Genomic DNA, 23,414 nt, shown 5'->3' on the forward strand with positions numbered 1-23,414 from the left:
AGGGTAATTAATATGGGAGAAATAGGCAAAAAGCTTTGAAGGCAGCAGTACTGCCATATTAAATTCTCATGCTATTTATTATTTGAGCACAGACTTCAATCTGATTTTTAAAATGTACCAGACATTTGATATATTATTAAACACAACCATTTGTAAGACAGAAATTCATAAAGGATATACAAATTCAGATTCAACTAATGTCTGTGTATCAGACATTGTAATGATAGTAATAATATTAACAAATACATAGAGCACTGTTGTAAGCGCTCTACATGTATTAACTCATTTAATCCTCACATCCACCCTTGGAGGTAGGTGTTATTGTTTTCATTATCTTCAATTTACAGATGAAGTCACTGAAACATAGAGAGGTTAAGAGACATTTAAAAAATGTGAGTAATAATAGTACCTACCTCATAGGTTGTTTCGATTACACATAAAATAGTTCAAACACGTCCTAGACAGTAATATTCAATAAATATGATCTACATTTTTTAAATCATACTGCCTAATCAGATAAGGTTGAATTTGGGGGTAAAGGGATACCTTAATGTCATTCATTTGTTCCACAACCATTTATTGAGCAATTGCTATGTGTCAGGCATGTGCTAAACCTTGAATGGTAACAACGAACAACATTCGTAAGACATCTTAGAGGAAAGGCAGGAAGGAGAAGCCAAGCTCTTAGCAGTGATGAAAACTGGGGAAGAATTAAAATTAGGGAGGAATAACTTTCAGATTTTGACTTTATACATATCTGTACTCTTGTTATTTTTGTAGTAATAAGAAAGAAATGATTTTGTAATTTAAAATCCCATCAACGGGAAAAGATTTTTAAAATGCTTTAGATTGCAATCAATCACTCAACCTCAGTCAATGACTCAAGAAAAATGTATTGCATTTCCACTTTGTGAAAGGAGAAAAGTACGAGTGGCCTCTGTCTTCAAGGGTTTACAATCTGCTTAGGCAGATATGATGCAAACATTACCCCGAAAGACAAGGCTGTTGGTAAATACCAGGTGAGCACGTACAGCACAAAACTCAACCTCCAGGATATAGATAATGGTCTTTGAAAAATGTAGCTTGATAGTGACATGGTTATTAGACTTATTACGTGATCACCTTATAGGGAATATAAATGTTGAATTACTATGTTTCATACCTGAAACTAATATAATATTATATGGCAACTATAATTAAAAATAAATTTTAAAAAATTTTAATGTACACTTTGGGATGGAAATTAACACAGCTTTAGTGGCAGCTGATGGACTATAAATACAGGGAGTCAAGTAAAGCGAAAGGAGGCCCTTAGTCAATATCCACCCTTGTTCACCCGAATGTGGAAGTAGGCTCGGTTCTGTCCAGAGTGTAAGGAGCGGGCAGGGAGATGGGGACTGGCATTGAATTTAATCTTCCACTAACTCAAAAGGGTGGGAATGTTGTCTAAGGGTCCTGATCTGGCTAAGAATTGGATTTTCAGGCAGGTCACATCATAATTATGGGATGAGTCAAAGAACTAGAACCACTGCTGTGGAACCCATTGCATCCATTAGCCAGGAGCCGAACACGGTGAATTTCTACCAAACATCTTTCAATGAAGAGTTTTGATGTCCTGGCCCCACTTTCTCATAACCCACTCCCTACCCGCTGAAATCTGCCCTTTACCCTGCCCCTCTCGATCATTATCTTCTGGTCATCTTTGTGTCCCTGATGCCTAGCAGAGTATCTAGCAGAGAGTTCTGAAATGTTTGCTGAGATGAGTCAATGACACAACTAGATGGCTTTTCTGAGTCCTGTTCCCTTTGGCCTCACTGGAGCATGAAATGAATATTGGCACGGCCTAGAAATCCTCTTCCCCACCAAACTCCACGACTCTTCTGATTCTCTCTTTCCCACCCCTTCAAGCCCCCTCCCCACCTTAGGCTCTTCTTTCATGGATATTTTTTTTGCCCCCACTTCTCTCTCTCTCCTGTTGCCTAAATGTGGCTACAACCCAAGGCTCAGGCCTTCACTCTCCTCTCACTCCACACTTCAAGATACCCAGGAAACGATAATAATTTCTGTTGCAGAAGCAGTAGTAGTAGTAAAATAATAATAATAATAATAATAATAATAATAATAATAATAATAATAATATTGCCCACTGTGTATTAGGAACTTGCTTATTATCTTATTTAATCCCACAAAATCCTCTTACTCTACATTATGGATGAGAAAACTGCAGAAACTGAACGACTTATGCAAAGACACATGACTTGCAAATAGCAGAACTGGGATTTGAGCCCAGGTCTTACTGTATTGAAGGTCCAGATGCCTTCAAAACAGCAGCAACAACAACAAAAAATACACATAAATAACATTTTAAATGAAAAACAGAAGGAGATTATAATTTAGAAAGAAATGAACTATGCTGCTTCCTTTCTGTGTCATTGGCGCTAATCTCTCCCTGTTGTGTTGGGGCTATTCTCTGCTCCCTCTTGACCTGTCCTTGTTGATGTCCCACCTCAACTTCCCCCTCACCTGATCTAAAACTACTTATTATCTTTCCTAAAGATAGGTTCTCATCACTCTTCCATCGCTGTTGCCATCACTCTCAGAGTCATGGAAGCTCAAACTCAGGGGTCAGTTGTGACTTTTCCTTCTCCCCTACTTGTCGCACCTTCTTTTGACCCTCATTCCTTCCCTCTCCATTCCTACAGTCGCTACTCAAACCCTGGCTCTTGTCACCTCGTCTGGTGATTGCCATCATCTCCCAACGGGTCCTTCCACCCCTCACCGCCTTCCTCCTTGAATCCATCCTGCAGTTTACCACAAGATTAAGTTCCTTAAGATGAGGCTTTGCATTTGTCACTTCCAGTACAAGTCCTTCAGTAACTCCTTTTCAGAGACGAAGTCCCGACTCTTTAGCCTGCTTTTCAAAGCCCTGAACGGTCTGGTTCCTTCTGCTGTCTTAAACTTTATCACTTTCTTTACACTGCATAAATTATCTGTTTCAACAGAGCTGGTCTCCTCAACTGTTTAAGTCAAGCTGGCCAGCCTTATCTAGGGTGATCATGTAATTTATCCTCAAACTAGAACCCCTTTGAGAGTAAAAGGGAGTGCTAGTGAGAATTGAGCCAACAGGCAAAAACTAGGATCGTCCTGGATTAATTGGGATTTGTAGTCACCATATTCTTAACTTCCCCTGCCTGTCTACATACGGGCCACCCAGATCAGCTGCTAATGGAATTTTTCCAGGGTCTCTATCAGCCTTTTGCTCTCCTTTCAATTTCATGCTGTAAATCTGATACTTGGGGTCTCCATCTTTGCCAAGCCCCTTCAGATTTACATCCTCAGGTTAGGCTGCCTGTTTAGCTTTTAATTTGGTGTTCTCTGCTACAGTCTCTTCCTAATCTATCAGCTCCCAGGAGCAAGACCTGCCCACCCCGCCAGCCCAGGTTCAGGCCCTAAGCTTTGAGAACACTGCCACCTCCACACCATCATTGCTCTTCATGTCTCCCCTTGCCTTGGACATCTGATCAATTGCTACCCTTCCTTGTTTGCCCAGATCTTCCCCACTCCAGCCATTAGGATGTCCCTCTTCTCTGACCTCCTATAGTCTCTATTACCTCTATCATTTGCTTTGCACTCAGCACAGACTCATAAAGCAGAAACTGACCTTTTGAGAATTTGTTCAGTTTCTCTAACCAAGGTAACTGGCCATAAATGTCCACCATTGCTTAATATTTCATTCTCAGCCTCTTACAGGTCAGGCTCTTGGTTGAAGATGATGATGATAGGAACACATGATGATAAGACCCGGATCACACACAGGCTCTTCCATTTGCCCACTCTCGCTTGGAAACTTCCACTTCCTTTGAGGAAAGGCAGACATTCTTACATGCTGATAACAGCAGCAAGAGAAACACCCATCTCTAATAAACGCAGCCCATAACAGCTCCCTGGCAACCACAGCATCTATTCTTATGCTTGCTGTTCTTCAATAAATGTCAAATTCCAGAAGCTAGAGCAAAACCCTTAGAGACAAAAAGGTTCTCTGCTACATAGGGACAATTAGGCAATTATTTGGCAACACTCAGAAAACTAGGTTCCTCACTGCCTGCCAGTTTTCCAAAGGCCAAGGCAGGTCCTTTGCCCCAGCCTGGCCTCCACTGCCTCTGCCCTATCTACTTACTGTCACCCACGTAAGCTCTGGACTCTCCCTGTCCCTTCCCTCACCCTCATCTACCAGACACTCAATCCTGTTTCCTAAAGCTCATCCACTAGCCTTACTCCCAACGGCCTGATTTCCTTCTGACTCTACAGTACCCAAAGTTTCTACCCATTTAACAACTGGTAAGAGAAAAAAATATATGTGAAACAAAATAAATAGTATGATCTCATTTTGTTAAACATTAACAAAATATTTTGCGGCAGATATTTATATGCGGAAAAGTCTGGCAGAAAAGATAACAAACTATTAACAGTGATTTTTCTCATCTGTTTAAGTTCATCAGAAAGAGTATATTACTTATATAACAAAAATTAATGAAGCAAAAATCATAAAAGTTGGTTGATATATACTATGCTGTCTTCTGTTTTGCCAGTGTTAGTAGATGTACCCTGCCACCTATCACGGTCACCACCAGCAGACTAAGGAAAAAAACAAAACGAAACAATTTTAATGCTCAGGAGACCAATTCTATGTGTTGACCTCGAATGAGGGCAGTTTTCATCTCCATCAGTATGTGAAAACAAACAAAGCCGTGATACTCTCACTCTTCACCTGCAAAGAGCGGGCTACCACCTACAGTTTATGTGTGTTGCTTTTTCCTTCCATGTCCTTAGCTAAACTCCAGGTGTGCTGGAAAATGTAAATTCTATGTGCAGAAAAAAAAAACAAAACCATTCACTGTTTGTGGGAAGCAAGAAATATTAGGCTCCATTGAAAACAATGGAATGTAGAACAGAAAACGCAGGATTTAGAGTCAGAAAATATAAGTTCTAGTTCTGCTGTCAGTCGAGTCCTCTTCCTTCCAGATTTTCTAGCTAAGTTTCCAGTCCAATTTACTGAACACTATTTGTTAGGCACTTTTTGTTGGTGGAGGGATGAGACTGTGCAAGTTAAAGGGGTCTGTAGACAAACTGGGAGGTGCATTAGGGATGGGCCTGCTCTGCAGGTGCTGAAGAGAACCACTGTCCATCACTGAAGATATCAGATGTCACCCCCACCTCTCCTACCTCTCACCGGGCCACGCAATGTGGAACCGCCCAAGTGGGACACTACTCAACTCATTACGAGTTGGTGCCTGCAGTTCCAAGCACTGCCCATGATGCTCCTTTAGCTGGGGCTTGTGTTTGAGGCTACTGTTTGTTTTCTCTGACCACCTGTCGTCAGTCATATGGTAAGTCCAATACTTAGGAAGACAGCTGCCCATGTCTTTGAGGTGCTAGTCATCAACCACCAAGTTAACTTCATGTATATAACACATGAGCTATAGTTAAGTCAAGCCATCTTAAAAATACCCTCCAAATTTGACAAAAATCCACCCAGTCCTTTCAAAGATTGTCGTAACAGACAACCATATTTACACAGATTATAATAAATAGACCTTTAGCCGAGGACCCAGAATGAGAAAATGCTAACCTCAGACATAAATGAAGGTTTTAAAGTTCCAGTTCTAACAACTAGACCAGAGGACTGAGTGCTGTGTTGACAACTCAAAGGAGAGCAATTGGACACGCGGGGTCCTCCCCCTCCTTCCTTACTATGCTTAACTTGTCCCTTTCCTTAAACAAGGCTGGAAGGCATACTCACCCACACACCTTTTCCCGTCCTCAGCCAGAGTGTAGCCACTGTAGCACTGGCAGACGAAGGAGCCCAGCACATTCACACAGAGCTGCTCACAGCCATGGTCCTCTGCTGCACACAGATCCTGGACTGGGGCGAAGTCATGCCATTAGAACACAATTCTGAATGACCCTCAGCATGGGGCCATGCAACAAGCAACAATACAGCACTTGCTAAAATAACTTTTAAAAACATTATAAGCATTGATATATGATCATAGTAGAAAATTTGAAAAGCATGGAAAAATCTATAAAAGAAAATCCACCTGTAAGCTCCCACCTGCAATTCTACTACCCAGAGGCAACTTCTGTTAACATTTTGTTGAGTTCCTATTTATATATAAAAACATATTTTTCAAAGTTAAAATTATTCACCTCTATTAAATGCATTAAATAATTTTAAATTCGTATCAGTTTGTATTTTCCCATGTCACTGAAAGTACTGTGAAAACATTTTGAGGAAACCGAGTTATCATGAGCAGGCATCTGCTCTTGTCTGTGTCAAATATCATTCCTACCCTTTGAGAACCAAAAAGCTTTGTAGTCAGGCTCAGCAATTTGTCCTGAGGTAATCTGGCACTGTCTGACATTTTGCAGATGGGGAAGCTGAGAGAGGACACAGTGGAAAGAGCTGCAACTCCACCAAAAACATGGAAGGCCCAAGAATACTCTCTAATTCCCAAGTCTTCTATTAGCCCCTTTGGACATACTTTTTCTCATTCCATGTGTCTATAGATCTTTGAAAATCCTCTTTGCACTCTATTCAGTCAGCTAGTAACAAATGAGGAAAATGGGAAGCCAGAGGAGTTTAGGTAGAAGTAACAAAGATGACTAGGGAGAAATAGATGTATGGCTATTAGCAGGTTGGTCCTACTTTTTTTCTTTTTTCTTTTTTAATTTATTTATTTAAATTAGTTTCAGGTATACAGTACATTGGCTAGATGTCTATACAGTTCATAAAATGATCTCCCCAATTGTTCCCTCTCTCCCCTGGCCCTCCACCTAGCCATTATATTAATGCTAACTGCATTCCCTCTGCCGTGCTCCCCCTCCCTGTGACCAACTATCAACTACTAATTTGTACTTCTTTAACCCTTCGTCCATTCTCTCAGTCCCCCAACCCCTCTCCCCTCTGTCCGTTACCAAATTGTCCACTATATTTGTGAGTCTGTTTTTGATTAGTTTGTTCTTTTTGTTCCTTAGATTCCTCAAAAAAGTGAAATCATATAGTACTTATCTTTCTCTGTCTGAGTTATTTCACTCAGCATAATAACCTCTAGGTCCATCCATGTCGTTGCAAATGGTAGAATTCCATTTTTTTTAATGGCTGAGTAATATTCCATTGTATATATGAACCATAATTTCTTTATCCAGTCTCTGTTGATGGGCATTTAGGTTGCTTCCATAACTTGGCTATTGTAAATTGTGCTGCCATGAATATTGGGGTGCATAAATCTTTATGAATTATTATTTTGGTTTTCTTTAGATAAATACCCAGAAGTGCAATTCCTGGGTCAAAAGGTATGTCTATTTTTAATTTTTTGAGAAACCTCCATACTGTTTTCCATAGTGGCTGTACCAATTTGCAATCCCATGGGCTGGTCCTATTTTGGTCAAATATTTATTATATGTCCACAAGGGCTGAGCCCTGGATATTTATTTAAATGCAATGTAAGAATGCACTCACAGGAATGCACTTGATGCAGTGGAACTAAGAATATATCAGAGGATGAAAAGGTTAAAGGCATTTTTAATCTATCACTGATTTGGTGTCTCCTTTTCAGAAACATGCTGACATGATGACATTAGTTCTCAGCAAGGAAAATAGCTTAGTTTCATAACTAGTTCTTCCAGTAACTTTACCATTAAAGTTAAAGAAAACTAGAGAGCATTAAAGAGATTAAATATATTACAAATAATTTTTTATCAGGTTAATATTTTTTATTATAGTTAATAATATTGAGCTATGGTAAAACTCAATTAACTAGAAAGCTTGATTAATCACTGAATCCAACAGCTACACTTTAAAGTGATCTCCTAGGTCTTTGAGTTTTATAGTTTATTATGCTTTCAGATAAATATAAAACATTGAAGTGATAAAAATATAAACACTGATTTATTCATCATCTCTATAAAATGCATTAAATAATTAAAAAATAAAATTATAACATAACATTTAAAAATGCTTAAGTCTAAGCATCCACGAATAAGAATTCTGGTTTTAAAATGCTAAAAGACATATTTTCATTCCCAAATCTATAAAGTAGATGAAAAAAATTATAGATGTAAATTTCTTTACCTTTTACCAGAATATTTGTATCTTAGATTTCCAGTTGGGAAAATCAATTGCGATTTCCAATGAATTTAGATATAAAGAAAACACTAATAATCAGAAAAAACTTCAGCTCATGCAAAAATTATAGAGACTAATTAAAGAATGACAAAACCTGCAGTTAGTTAACAAGCCTAGGCCAGAGATGTAAGAAAAGTTAAATCATACGATACTCTTCATTTATTTAATAAACGAAGCACTACTTTGTCCCAGGCACTAGGCATGCAGGGATGACAGATCAGACACAGGATTCCTGCGGTCCTGCGGTCCTGCGGCTTGTGTTGGAAGGTTGGTAACCTGAAGCTCTGGGAGGGGCGTTTCTGACTGAAGGACCAGTGAGTGCAGCGGTTCCGAGATGGAACAAATTAGCCCCATCTGAAGACTGGAAAGGCCAGAGTGGCTATCAGGTGCACCCTAAATAACTAAAACACTAAGCAGAACATGCTAGAAACCCATAAGAGATGATGACAATACAATAGGAGCTCAGAAAGGGAATGAATGACTGCCAGTCAAGAGAGGACTGGAAAAGGCTGGCAGGTAAGTGTGAGAGAATGAGGAAGGGAAACGGCGCTGTGGGCCGAGGGACCAGTGCGAAGAAGCGTGCAGAAATGGAGGAAAGCAAGACAGGCCCGGAAGCGGAATTTCACCCCGAGAATTCCCAGGGAAGTAGCAGGAGGGAGGACTGGAAGGACAACTGACACCAGATGGCAGAGGGCCTGACCACAGGCTTCACACTCTGAACTTAATGCAGCAGGCAGTGGGGCCCCTCAAGGTAAAATCCTTCAAAAGGTACACAGGTGATTTCACCTGAGTCATGCTTTAGGAGGATAAACCTCAAAGTATCACAGTTTCTCTCAGCTCTGGAAAACAAAGGACTTCTCGCACAGTTAAACGAAGATCGCCGCTTTGTTTGGGAATAGCTGTAGTTTTCTAAGTTGCAGGCTGAAGCAGCCTGCACGTTAATGGGAAAATTAACCTCTTGAAATGAGGACCATAACCGGTAATTCAGAGCCTTCGGCCCCTCCCATCCACCGTCAATGCCCCTGCTCTTCTCTTTCTTGGCCTGTGCCACAACGCGGACTACACAGGCCTTTCTGTAGTGATGTCAACAATGTGTCTCTCTTGCTAGACCCTAAGCTTCCTAATCGGGAGGGCAGCATCCCTGTCTGCACAGAGGCTCGATGGCTGGAAAATGATAGCCCGGCACACTGCAACAACCTACCCCCCAAATCCCAAGCCCATTCTGGAGGCGGGGGACAGGAGCTGGGGACTCCTTACTCTGTTCCAGCCGCTGCCAGTTTGCCACCTCTCCATTTCCAGCAAGAACCTTGCCTAACGGTGGTTAGGAAGGAGTGATGGGAGTTAGTGACTTTTATTCTCTTATTTATAACTATCTGATTACAAATTTTCTCACAAGAGTTTATAAAAGAAACTTTCATAACAATGAAAAAAATCAAGGCCTTACAAAAGAACCCCTTTGAAATTAGCATTTTGAAAGCAATGAACCAGGACCTTGAAGCAAAGATCTTTTCTCCAAAAGACTTCCTCCCACAGGGTAGGTAGAGAGAGACAATGAATGCTTATTCCATCCAGGACAGGGCTGGATACCCACAAGACAGCCTGGAAACAACTGCAAAGTCCCATCTACAGAGGCAGCGGTGCCCAGTCTCGGCTGCTCATTAGAACCATCTGGGGACCTTTCGAAACCCTGATGCCCAGCCTCCACCCTCTCCTTAAATCAGACTGGCCGGGGCTAGGAGGCTGGCAGCCCCCAGATAACTTCAGTGTGCAGCCAGGTTGAGAGCCATTGAACCTACTGGATAAAAAGTCTTCACAATCCTTCACGGAGAAGGTGCCCAGAACCACAGTCAGCCTCCCCACCCCTCTCCCCATTTACTAACTGAGCCCGCCAGACTTAGTTTCCTCCTTTTAACAAATCTCACGTTTATTGCCATCCTCGGTCCCTTCTCAGACACTACGTGAGGGTGCAAAGTGTGGTAGGAACAGGATTATGGCCGCATTCCAGAACAGTCCCACAAACAGCAGGCTTGCCAGTTGGCCTCACGCATGTTGTCCGTTCATACTGTTTTTAGAATGTAGGGGATTTATGGCTACTAGTGGTCTGTACTGTCCCAGAAGAAACCATTGAGGGATAAATTTAATTAAACAAAGACAAAGGAATAAATACAGACTAGGTTCTGACAAAACAACTGCTGTTTTTTTGGCAGTGGTCACTTCCATTTGAAACAAATACAGATGTGTTTGGATGATTCTGTACGCTTTTGAAAAACAGCACTTCTTTTTCTCACAGCCTGGGAGGATTTCACTGAAGGATGATAGAACTGTGGGGGATGGGAGAAGCACTGGATTCAGAGTTCCCATTACCCTTCCAAGCCTTCTTTACCTGGTGACCCCCACTCATGGCTCACCACTTCAGTCAAATGTCACCTCCTCCAGGAAGCCTTCTCCAGATTGGCTGAGCTTAGAGGCTCCTTCCTCTGACTCCCTAGCACCATACACATGGCTCCACTGTCACACTTATTATGCATTTGTCCCACGGTATTGGAAAGATCTGATCACATATCTGTATGCTCCACAGTGGCACATGAGCTGGTCCGCTTCAGTCTGGATTCCCTAGAACCTAGCATCGTGTCCTAGCGCATATAGTCGGTGATCCGTAAGTGTTCACCCGCTGAATGGATGGTGGCAGAGGCCATACACCCTGCCTCCCAACGGGGTGTTCCTAGAGTCTTAAAAATACTCTCTTCCATCAGAAATGGGGTCATGGGAAGATGAGTGAGATGGGAACGAAACTCCTCCCTCCTCTCATCCCCAGCGAGAGGTATTCCCACACCAGAAAGAAGGTGTGGAGCACAATGACATCTGGGAGCCAGCCTCCAGCTGCAGACACCAGAAGAATCATCACGACAGCTAAGGAACCACAGCCTTGCTGTCTGCTGCATCCCTGATGCCTAGCACAGTGCCTGGCATGTCGCAGGTGCTCCATAAGTACTTATGAACGGACAGAGGAACCCATGTCCACGTTACACAAACACAGGGTTGTCAGGTGTTCCTCCCTCACTAACCTTACCTAGGCCGTAAACTCTGAGAGGAACAAGGTAAGTCTCGACATCCCTCAGGGTGCCTGGGTGATACTAAGCATTTCACATGGGGGCTGCTCAGTGGACGTTTGTTGATTTAACTTGAGAGCCACAAGCCTGGAGGATTCGGGGGCTCCTATCTGACCACTCCTCATAATTTCCCTTATCACAATTATACTTTAACACTTAATTTGCAATTAATTATTTAATGTCTTGTTCCTCTGTCATATGAGGGCAATGCTTGTTTTGTTTAGCCTATTACCTCAAATATCTAGCACGGTATCTGGCATGTGGTCAGTTTTTAAAAATATATTTGAATAACTGTTTGAATTAATTTATTTGTCATATTGTTCAAAGCGCTGGAAAAACAACAGTGAAAAAAATAGATTAAAAATCAATCGGTTGATCCCTGTCACCATGGAGATGATATTTGAGTGCGGAGCCAGCTCCTACTGACTCACGACAGACTGGGCACACCTCTTCCCAACTCCGCATTCAGCAAGGCCAAGTGGGTAGCTTGAAATCGGCCCCGGTGGCAGTATTTACACCACAGGAATTGGTGTACATTACAAATCAGAGCTTTCTCTCCCTGGGGATCTGATTGTTAAACATTTACCAGCATTCCACTGACAGGGGCCAGGCATAAACAAAATAAACAGGTAAAACCATACGTTATGGTAGATGTTATGTGTGCTGTGGAACAAAATTAAGCAGGAAAAGAGCTGGGAGCGTGGGAGGAAGGGAGCTTCTGTTAAATGGTGTGGTCTGAAGGCAGTCTCACTGAAAAGATGATTTCATACAAGGGCCTGAGGGAGGTAGCGTGAGAAAATAACGATCGAGAGACTTGAACCTTGGAGGACAAGATAAAGGGCAGCTTTGTTTGTTTAGACAGGGTGGGAGTGAGGCAATCGGGCAGACTGAAAGAACGCCGCCTCTGGAGCCAGACCTGGCCGCCGCTGGGTGCCTCGTGTGACTTCACAGAACTGATCTCTATGAGACTCGATTTTCATAGAAGCTAAATAATTAACATCTCATTGGGGGGCTAAATGAGATAATACAGATGAGTAAAGCACCTGACAGATGGCAGGTACTCAACAAACGTGAGCCTCCTTTCTTCTTAGACTGGGGCAAAGAAAGATCTTGGGGGTGTGGGCCTAGTTAAGCATGGAGGAGAGGTGGACCCCAAACGAATTTTGCCTACATCATAATTCTAATTGGTGTCAGTTTATTGGGTGCCTATGAAAACCCCACACATGGACCTTAGGTTCAAACTTCTTTAAATAATGTCATGTATCTTTGACTCAGTTTGGTCTGTGAGTTCTGTGATGAATTGATCTAATACAGCAAAGTAGGCAATTTTATAACAAAAGATCTCACTGAACTCCAGCAATGCCTTGCCAGAGGGCGAGCCTTAGCACATAGCAAAATTTGCTTGTTTTTCTTAGTTCATAGAGGATTTTAGGAGGACGTTGATTGTGTCTGCTCAGTCTTTCCAGGTTAAATAAATCAGTGAGAATTTGATATCTAAGAGCCCCCAAACTGTGCTCAAATCTGCCCTTTGTTTCCCCCAAGGTTCTCGCATATACTCTAAAGTACCTTCCTTCCTTTGTGATCTTAAAACCCTTGGCCCAGAGAACTTGGAAAACTTTTATCTGGTTACATCAGACAAGGAGCACAGGACAGAGATGTGGCCGCCGTGGCTAACATCATCCTGGGTGAAATCAAAGGGTTTTTACTGACTTTTCAGAATTTTAGACAAGCCACATTGCATGGTGTTGACACCCGTGACAGTTTAATCTCTCCTTTGGAGTCATAGCAAAATGAACACCTTTAAAGATACGCTTGGCTTTTTTATAGCTCCTGCTGTTCATTAGCCTGAGACGTAAAAATCAAAAATTATCTATCACAGCAAGAGAGAAGTATATTACTAGGGCTGCTATTTCATTCAAGTGGGAAACCACGGGATTTCCACCTGCTCCAACCCAAAAGCTCCTTCAAGATTAGGACTCCACAGACCCAGGCAAAACCCGAGCCCACATTTTTGGGACCATTCCCCTTCTTTTATCATGTCTGAAAGCACTAATCTTATTTTCGACAGCTGCAGTTGGATTTAAAGACTTTCAGCAGTCAATGTGAGTCATCGGCCTTGAGCTTCCACGCTGGAACACTGAAGAACAAACAAACCCACGGTCAGCAGGAAAAACAAACCTGTCCTTTCAGGCAAACTCCAGCTGTGCCTGCGTCCTTCCTTCCCCACACGCCTTACTTTTTTTCAATCAATTCTCCTAAGCACTAACATTTTCGTTTTCTTTAGAGAAGGGAAAAGAAAGGGGACCTCAAAACAAAGCTTTAAAACGTAAGTAAATTTGACGAAATTAGGTTGATCAAAATAATAAACATGAACGAATAATACCCTACTCTTGCCAAACGCTTTGCAACTTCCAAAGGGCTGTCATGCCATCTTGTCCTTCACATGAACTCGTCCTTCACTCGGGAGAGTGTGATCTCCCAAGAAGAGATCCAGTTCACAACGTCTAGGTCAGTGGCTTTCAAACTTGAGCTTACATCAGAACTTTTTGGAGGGCTTGTTAAAACACACATTCCTAACTCCCACCCCGAATCCTTGGGTCAGCAGGTCTAGGGTAGGGCCTGGGAATTTTTACTTCTACAAAGGTTTCCACCCCCACCGCCCACCCTCTGTGAAGCTAAAGCTGCTGTCTGAGGGACCCCAGTTTGAGAACTACTTGTCGAGGTAGGTGCTCGTGAAAACAGGAAAGCAGAGAAGAAGCTGTTCAAGGTTCAAACTCATTTTCTCCTGCTGTATAATAATTCTTTCACAACTGACAATTCTCCACTCAGATTTAGTCAGCTGAGTTCTCCCATGGGGCTCTACTCATCCAGATTCCTTTTCCTTTTCCTTTTTTTCTTTCTAACCCTGTGCCCTGGACAGCCAGAGGGTAAGCACATTGCACACTGCACGTAACAACCTCCAAGTTCCCCGGCCCAGGAGGCAGGGTTCCGAGAAGCCCCATGACTGAACCTACTCAGCTCAGCTCAGCAGGAATCTGCTTCTGCTCAGGGCAGCCTTAGCTCTTTACTCTGACACCGTATGCACAGCCGCCTTACTCCGCCCTCCGATTGTGGGCTGCCCCAAAGCTCAGACCCTGACCCTCCCTTTCCACACTTCTTTCCTCTCTCCAAGATTTCATCCATGCGCAGGGTCAATAACCATCACCAAGCACATCCCTGCCAGGCATTTTCCTTGAACTCTAATCTTGCATTTCCAGCTGCACCCAACTACTTGTGTGGGCTCTTTCCGACACTCACTAGTTTTCCCTCAAAACCTGGTATCTTCTCTGAAGTTATCAGTCTAAACTCCACCAGCATTCCCCACCCCCCAACCCCATCTTCTGTCATAAACTCCTCCCTGGGGCAGGGATTAATACTGTCATCTCCTGATTAATTCTGTGGGTACAAGAAACACTTGGATTGAACTGACTGAACCAATTAGAACTGTAAACTGATTCCACTTTTCTATTCTGTTCCTCATGCGCAGAGCACAAGATTAAGCCAAGGTCTGAGTCTTGGGTCTCAAACATGTAAGAGAAACACTCGCTTTCCTCAGACACAAGGGAATCAATAAGTATTGAATGAATAAATGAATGATTGGATGGATGGTATTTCTGGCCCCATTCTCTACCTAATTCTAATCCCATATGTTTATGACCGCCAGACTCAGTTTACTAAAATGTGGTTTTACCTTTGACACCAGGTGTTCATCCCTCCTTCTCATCAAAGACTGCTGTTGGAACTTAGTGTGAGAATCAGATCACTCCAAAGTTTGTTTCAGCTTACATTCCTTCCCTCATCCCCTACCAATGCCCCAAACAAACTATTCCAGGCGGTCAGTCTGGTCTAGTCAGCATCCTCCAAAGACAACGAACTCTGCGATTCTCTTCTCTGACTGGCTAGAAAACTCCTCCCTCCACAAAGCCTTCCCCGATTGTTCCATCACTCTTTCTTTGATCCTTTGTAGCCTTTTGTCTCAGCACCACTTACCTTCCCAAGCACCTTGTTCTGAATACATATTATATATATTAGCATGTGCGTTAGCTTTGAGTTGTAAATGACATACAATAAACTGCACACATTTAAAGTATACAATTTGATAAATTTGACATATCAACATATCACCATAATCAAGATAATGAACATCACCCCAAACCCCCAAAGTTTCCTTGTGCTCCTTTGTAATCCCTCTTCCTGTCCCTCCTCTGCTCTGACATATAATTACTTTCCATTTTCTAAAATTTAATATAAATGGAATCTTTTTATTTCATTACAATATCAGTTGGAGCCTCCGGTACAATGTTGAATGGAAGTGACGAGAGCGGACATACTGCCTCGTTCCTCATCTTCGAAGGAAAGCATTTAGGTTTTTCACTCTTGAGTATGTTTTTTATTAGATGCCTTTTATTTGGTTGAGCAGTTTCCCTTTTATTCATAGTTTGCTGAGAGTTTTTTATCATGAGTGAATGTTGGGTATTGCCCATTGCTTTTTCTGAATATATTGAAATGATCATATGATTTTTCATTTTTTAGTCTGTTAATGTGGTGAATTATAGTAATTGATTTTTTAAATGTTAAACCAACCTTGCATTCTTGGGATGAACCCCATTTGATCTTGATTATATTATATATATGGATTCTATTTTGCTAAATTTTTAAGAATTTTTACATCTAAATTCATGAGGAATGTTGGTTGTAGTTTTCTCTGTTTGATAATGTGACTGTTTTTCTGGATCATGCTCCTTGATTAAACTCTTGGGTCTCAAACATGTAAGCTATTAAATCACTTATGTAACTTGGGAAAAATAATGTCAGGAACATATCTGAAGAATGAAAGCTGTAAAATGTATTTGATGTGGTTCTTGGGACAGAAAAAAAATGAGAAAGCTGGACAAGAAAGTTTACATTTTTTTGTGAAGTGAGGTTTTCTAAATGTTGTATTTTCATTATTCTTCCAGACAGATTAAATATTTCAGAGGGAGGGAATGGAAAGGGAAATTTCTTATTTAAAAAAATAGAGAAAGAAAAGGAAGCAAGATAAAGGTCTTTCTTGTTAGTGGGAATTCAAGGGGAGGAGAATGAGAGGGGTAAATAGAAGTGTGAAGACAGGCATACTTCATCAGGATTTTTTTTTTTTAATGGAGAAAGGGAAGGACATAAACTTCTACTGAGTACTACAAGCTATGCACTATGCTAACGCTTTTGCATATATCTCATATAATGGTACTGGGTGGGGAAGACTTTTTGGAGGACAGAAGAATCCACAGTATTGACCTCTAGCATATTCCACATTGCTCATACAGACAGAACTTTGAAGGTAAGATTATTTCATGCGCTTGGCCTAGTCTTTAAATGGAAGAGCACATTTGAGACCATGACCAATTGGTGTGCAGAAGAAGGTTATCTGGACAGTGAAGAGACCCAACACCAGGTCACCTAAAGATGAGTTTATACTTCTCCCAAAGAAGAGAAAATTAATGGGTAGTGGCGGTGGTGTAGATAATACTTTTCAATGACCAAAGGGCTTTCTCTTTTTATTTGTAAAAGGAAATACACTTTTTGGTATATGGCTTCAGATGGCAGAGAGAGGATCAAAGGTGGGAATTATAGAGAATGGGATTTCAGCTCAACCGTTGATCCAGGTTGCCTGGAGGTGGGATGCAGGTGCTTTGCAATGATCTGATGTCTCAGATGGGTGATGGTGGTGGACATGCACCACTGCCCATCTGGGACACCAGGAAGGAATTCAGTTCCTGGGTTATGTGGTAAATGGAGCTAAAATTCTGACAGCCAAGGTCCGTTTCCACCGAAGAACCTATGAATTAGCTGTGCGTGCTTCCTTTCTCCACAAATAAAAAATGGTGCGTGTGTGTGTGTGTGTGTGTGCGTGTGTGTGTGTGTTTGAACACAATCTCCTTGGAGGTCCTCTCACAATCATTCTGTATAGTGACATATCACAACAGTTGGTAGTGGACTTAAGGAGATGACAATCATTTGAATGTTAGTCCTGATGAATTAGTTCTGAGTCTCCCCTAGAATCAGAGAGCCTTTGAACCTACCTGTCCTCCTGCACTTGCAAGAGTTTCTCTGGTTGCAGAGTTGCCCTGCTGCCATCTGGGGGCCCTCAAGGACCATGGGACAGCATCAAGTGATGGTTAAGAGCTGGGAACATGGAGTCATACATAACAGCATTTGGATTTTGGTTTGGTCACATTACTAGCCATATGACCTTGAGTAAATTGTCTAACCATTTTTTTTTTTTGGTACCTTATTTTCCTTATCTGTAAAATGACAATAATAAAACCTACTTTAAGAGTTGTCATGAGAATTGAATGAGATAACAGATATAAAGCACTCAGGAGAGCTCCTGCCCATGGCAAACACTTAATAAGTTGCTATAGTTAGGCCTGACCTTGTGTGCAGCACTCTGGGCTGGGCATGGACTGCAATCACTTTTGGCAGCAAATGCCTCGATCATTTATTTGATTTATTCCTATGCGAGAATGTGAGCTCCAAGAGAGCAGGAGCATTGCTGCTTTATTCACGATTTTATTTCCAGGAATTTGCATGCTGCCGGCATATCTTACATGCTCAAAAATGGAAATAGCTCTCTGTCTCATTCCTCACCAGGCCCACTGAGTCTCTCTCGGTGTTGACAGAGACAGGTCCCTACATGCGACTAATAAACAGAGGCCAGGGGATGGCCCAGGCTTCCTTTGGCACGTTTTAAAATGTCCACCAGACCAAAACCATGGCTAACATGGATTTATCAATGACATAGGTCTTAATTTGTCACCATCCTTCCCATTTTATAGGGGAGGGAGTTGAGTTAAGTGGTTTAATAACAGCTCAGGGCGAGGAAGCCACAGCCCATAAGTGATAATGTCAGGATTCAAAGCCAGGTTTGCGGACCATAAAGGCCCTGTTCTCTCTGCAAGGCCATGGTGGTACAAATCTCAGGCAGGCAAGCAAAAGAGTTATCTTTCTCTGAGAGGGAACTGTTCTTTACGACTGTGCATATAGAGCTAAGGCTGATGCTGACAGTAAAGGTAGTTGAACTGCTTCAGAGTGACTGGCGGGCTGGGTCAGATGGGACGGCAGAGCCCTGGCCCCAGCTCCGTCCCTTCTCCCTTAGCTAGAACCCTCCCTTCCCCCAGTCCCTTCACTGCCTGATGCCAGCGAACCTCAAATTGTGGCAGCAATCTATGTCAGAAGTTCATTGAAAATGCAGACTTCTGGGCTCCACTCTAGACCTGTTGACTCTGAATCTCTGATGTGAGGCCCAGGGATCAGCTGCTATGTGACTCTGAGTTTCTGAGGCTTGAGAATGGTCACCCTGGCTCACATTCCTTGTCCTCCGAGCCTCCTGTGCCTCTGCCCGGTCTGTCTGTCCGAAGCCCAGGCAGCGTCTACTTCACGCTCTCTGCACCCACAGCCCTAGACAGGAGGGAGGGAGCCCAAGCCAGACCAGTGCTGTGGGAGAGCCTGGGGGCCTCAGGGCTTGAGGTAAGAAAACCCTGATGTGTGAGGAAGGCCTTGCTCATGACATCAGGGGAGAACTTTTTATTTTTTATTTTCTGGTCTCAAAATTCCTCTGGCTTGACTAAGCCAGCCCATTGAAAAGGGACACTGGCAGATGCCCAGATCCCAGCGGATCACTGGGACATGAGACAAGGAGGGGAATTTCCTGTGCTCCTAAGAAGGGATGGGCAGGAAGGGCCTTAGCAAAGTGGTGGGCCTGAGCGCTCTGTGGAGAAGCCCCTTGGGGAGGGAGAGCTCCAGATGAGGCTTGGGGGGCAGGGGTAGCACCTGAAGAGCCTAGAGGGCATCTAAAAAGATGTTTAGGTCGTTTGCTGAGCAGTGTGTGAATGACGCTTCCTGGGTTCTCCCAGGTCTGCAGTAAATTCTACTACACCCAGGAGTATTTGGTGCGATTTTTGTTGTGGAAACCTAAGAAAGGTCAGAGGTTCAAGCAGATCAGGATGATTCCAGCTGCACTCACCAACTTGGGATCCTAGGGCCTGAGAGAGGCCCAGAACAGGAGCTCCTGGGGTTCACAGATTGTGAGGGCGAGGCTTCTATGGGCCCCAGAACTGGAGGAGTCAACCAGATGTTCCCTAACCTGGAGGGTAGCAGGGGGGCCTCTAGCCAACCAATCTCAACCCCGAAACCGAAAAGTGAGACGATAAAAGAGAAATATGGTTCGGCTCTATAAATGCGATGCTAAGTACAGCCATTCGCGCAAACTGCTTCCCATTAATGCTTAATGCTTACTCTGCGGTATAACAACACTTATACATTGCAAGAACTATGCGTCACATTAGCTGAGTTTTATCTGCCTCCATGTGAGCCAGTCCTCCTCAATTCTTTCTTGCTTTGGTAGCTTTGGTTGTCTACGGCTAACACACCGGCTCTATTTACAACTTGAAAAATAAAAAGTATGGGCAAAACACTTAGCCTTTGGGTAATTCTCTCCTCTAAGAGGTGGATTACCTCGTGTTGGCTCAGATGTCAGTATGTTGTCTAGTTTTGGGGCTTGGCCAAAAATGAGTTCTATTAACACTTTATATCTGTTGGCTCTTTTTTCTTTAGGAGACCTATAAGGTGTCTGTTACCAAAGCAACCAGATCCTCGCACAGCTCTAAAACAGAAGTTAAATAATCATTCCCAGCCAACGTAACCAACTCATCCTAAGTCCATGCTTCAGAGAAGAGACTAAAATACAGAAACAGCTCCTCAGGGCACAGTTGCCGGAGACAGGGGGCAAAAGGCTCTCAGAGGTTCTACCCAGAGAACAGCTTGGAAGTAAAGGACACCAGCTCATGAATTCAAGGAGGCTATTTCTGAGAAGGTGACTCCAATCATTTTCCAAACTCTTCCTGATGGCTTTCTGTGTGCCAACGCTGGCTTAGGCACTGTGATGACATAGTGGGGGTGGAGGTGGGATCATCAATTATATACATCAATTATAGAACCTTGTTTCTATCCTTAGGGAGACGTTGACTTGGTTGGGTGAGGGGCCACAGATGAATTAAATGGGCCCAGATAAAGGAAGAGGGAACGCGAGAGAAGAGGACAGTTCAGATACATCAGCAAAGCAACCTTACTTCTGCAAGTCATCTGATCCGAGTCGAGGATGTATCCTTGTTTGCACCTGCAGATGTATGAGCCAGGGGTATTGATGCAGAAGTGAGCACAGTTATGCTCCAGGAGGCTGCACATGTGGACCACTGAAAGGGAAGATACAGTGAGTTAAGGCAATGATGATGGCTTCTCTAACTTCATCCACCCCACAAACTTATTCAGACCTACTCTGGTCAGACAAGACAGCTCTATATCTAGACAAAGGGCCACAAAGGGTTTAAGGGAAATAATGTTAGGTTGAGCCATATGAAATTACCAATATCTAACTAAAAATAGATAAAAAATGACCTAGAAAAAGATAAACTTTATGGTTCAATTAATAATACACAACTAGGGGGATCAGAAAGTTTGCTGATACCAGAGGGGGCTTTGGCTAAAGTGTGAATTTTCAGTATGCAGCTATGGAATTGGAGGAAAAGCTATTAGCTAAATGAGGATGTGGTTAAGAATCAATAGTTTCTCAGGATCATAAATCCCAAGAGCAGTGTAATATTTTTAATATGCAAGAGTGTTATGCAAACATTTTTAAAACATAAAAATTCATTCATGGCTTCCATGTTTCCATAAGGTTTATGTCTCATTTAAAAATATTTTTGCATTTAGTTTCTGAAGTATCTCAGCTTTCAGATACATCGATTCTTGCATAAGTCTGTCTGGAGCTCATAAAAATTCTTATTAGTTTTTAAATTTTAATTTTTGACTTTACTCAAAATAATCCAACTTAAACATATTTAAAATTTACAAACATCAGTATAAACAAGTTCAAATTATGCAAATGTTCTCAAAAACAAAAAAAAGATGACCATATGTAGGAATATATTTATAGAAGCTAAAAATAAAAGAGGCTTTTGAAAGCTAAGAATAATCCCATCAATCCAGTGCTTAGGAAAACTCCGCTACTGATGAAATCAATGGCATATGTTAAGAATATGTCTCTTTACTTCTAAGTAAGAAATATGGTGATCAATATGTGAACTAGGGAAGTAAAACTTTTTTATTTCATAATTATACAATTTAGAATGATTGTTCTGAGTTTATGGTTGTATTTTAGTTCCTAAGATACAAATAATACAAGAAAATTTCATAGATTAAATGCAATTGGTCATTTTCACTTTGACATAAAATAAATCTCTGTTTTTGTGACTTGGGCAACTTTTTTAACCTCTTTATAGAAAACAGAGATAAAAATATAGCACCTACCTTATAAGGGCCTTGAAAAGGGTTTAAATAATCAAAATGGTAATGTGCTTAGAACAGTGCCCAGTACCTGGGGAGTGAATGCTCATACGTGTTAACTGTCATGCAGCAAAGGACAAGCATGGTGGCCTTTCGTTTTGTTCTGCATACATGGGTTCTTCCTGTGCATACTGACCTTCACCTTGGTTTTTCACTCAACATTAACAGATTCTATCTTTACTGACATGTATCATCTTTCATAGAATCTAAGATTCACCCCAATTTCAGAGATGTTAAAATGTGAAGACATGTACAGTTGATCCTCATTATTTGCAGATTCTGTATTTGCTAAAATTTATTCGTTACCGTAAAATCAATACTCACAGTGCTTTCATAGTCATTCATGGACATGCTCAGAGCGATGAAAATCTAAGTCACCTGATGCACAAGCTGCCAGCTGAGGCCGAACAAGGTGATGCTCTGCCTTCTTGTCTCAGCTCTCAAACTGTAAACAAGTGTCCCTTTCCAGGTCTATTTAGTGCCACATTTTTTTTTTTTTGCATTTTTATGCTTTTTGCTGGTGATTTTACTGTTTAAAATGGCCCCAAGCACAGTGCTGAAGTGCTGGTGTCTGCTGAAGTGAAGTGCCAGTGCAGTGTGTCTCGGGTTCCCAAGTCTAAGAGGGAGGTGATGTGCCTTTCAGCTCTGGCATGAGCAATAGTGCTGCCGGCTCTGAGTTCAATGTTAATGAAGCAACAACATGCTCACGACATCTGATATAAAGCGTCTTTAACCCATTTTGTTGCCCCCATACTGCGCCTGCGACACTTACAGCTTCGCAGCGTTTCCCTTTAAGATTACTCGCAGATTACAGTCCTCACCTTACCCCCAAAGTTTGCCATAAAATATCTTGTTTTGATTATTATTTTTGCATCGCTCTAGTATATCGATAATCTTTGGAAACAAATGACATCATTCTATTTATAGCATTCTGTTTTGAGCAGTGGTCTTTCCATTTCCACTCGCTGAAAATGTCAAATCCTAGAAAACGTTGCATTCCTACGCGTGATGTTAAATTAGCGCTGGAAGCGAGCTGCACTTTTTTTCTAAATGGGAAAAAGGTTAAACAGAAACAAACGTAAAACAGATTACGTATTGATCAGTTGATAAAAATGAGCCGGAGGCTCACAGGAAGCTGTTTTTCTCATAGTAGCAATGGTACAATATTGGCTAATTCAGTGTTCACCATAACTTTATGGAACACAATTACTGAGAATTATGAAAATCAACTGTACATCTTAGATTTGATCAGATACATTAGATCTAGTTTATTCCCTCCAATTGCTTTATCTATTGGTTATATGATTATTCCTCATTTTATTTGGCCACTTTCCCATCAGTTAACATTTGAGCAATTCCCAAATTTTCACTATCACAAAAATGCTGTGATGAATATTCTCAAACATATCTCCTCGAACACATGTGTAATTGTTCCTCCAGGACTGGGTCCTAGTTAAAATAGATATGACCTAATTGCTTGCAAGGTGGCTCACACCAGTAATGCATGAGAGTAATGAATCCCACTCCTTCAAAAGTTCAGTGCTCGGGATTATCAAACGTTAAGTTTTTGACAGTCTTATGAGGGAAAACTCATTATCCTGTTTTTAATTTGCATTTGCTTTGCACCCTGGGAAGCTCTCTTCTTTTACTGTCACGTTGGCATGTCACTATTTTTCTCCATAATAAAGTCTAAAGTCTAG

At 42.0% G+C, this 23,414-nt stretch overlaps 1 protein-coding gene across 3 annotated transcripts in view; it reads right to left on the reverse strand.

Annotated features, from left to right (window-relative positions):
- MATN2 (matrilin 2) overlaps positions 1 to 23,414 on the reverse strand; it is a 132,006-nt gene that overhangs the window by 58,043 nt on the left and 50,549 nt on the right. For all 3 annotated transcript variants that reach the window (XM_039853489.1, XM_039853486.1, XM_039853488.1), the window contains exons 4-5: positions 20,442 to 20,564; positions 5,801 to 5,923 (exon numbers count right to left, since the gene is read on the reverse strand). In XM_039853489.1, the coding sequence (XP_039709423.1) occupies positions 5,801 to 5,923; positions 20,442 to 20,564 (246 nt within the window). The remainder of the gene's footprint in view (positions 1 to 5,800; positions 5,924 to 20,441; positions 20,565 to 23,414) is intronic.

This window comes from Pteropus medius, unplaced genomic scaffold, assembly GCF_902729225.1.
Source record: "Pteropus medius unplaced genomic scaffold, Ma_sr-lr_union100, whole genome shotgun sequence".
In the NCBI taxonomy this organism is placed as follows: Eukaryota; Metazoa; Chordata; class Mammalia; order Chiroptera; family Pteropodidae; genus Pteropus; species Pteropus medius.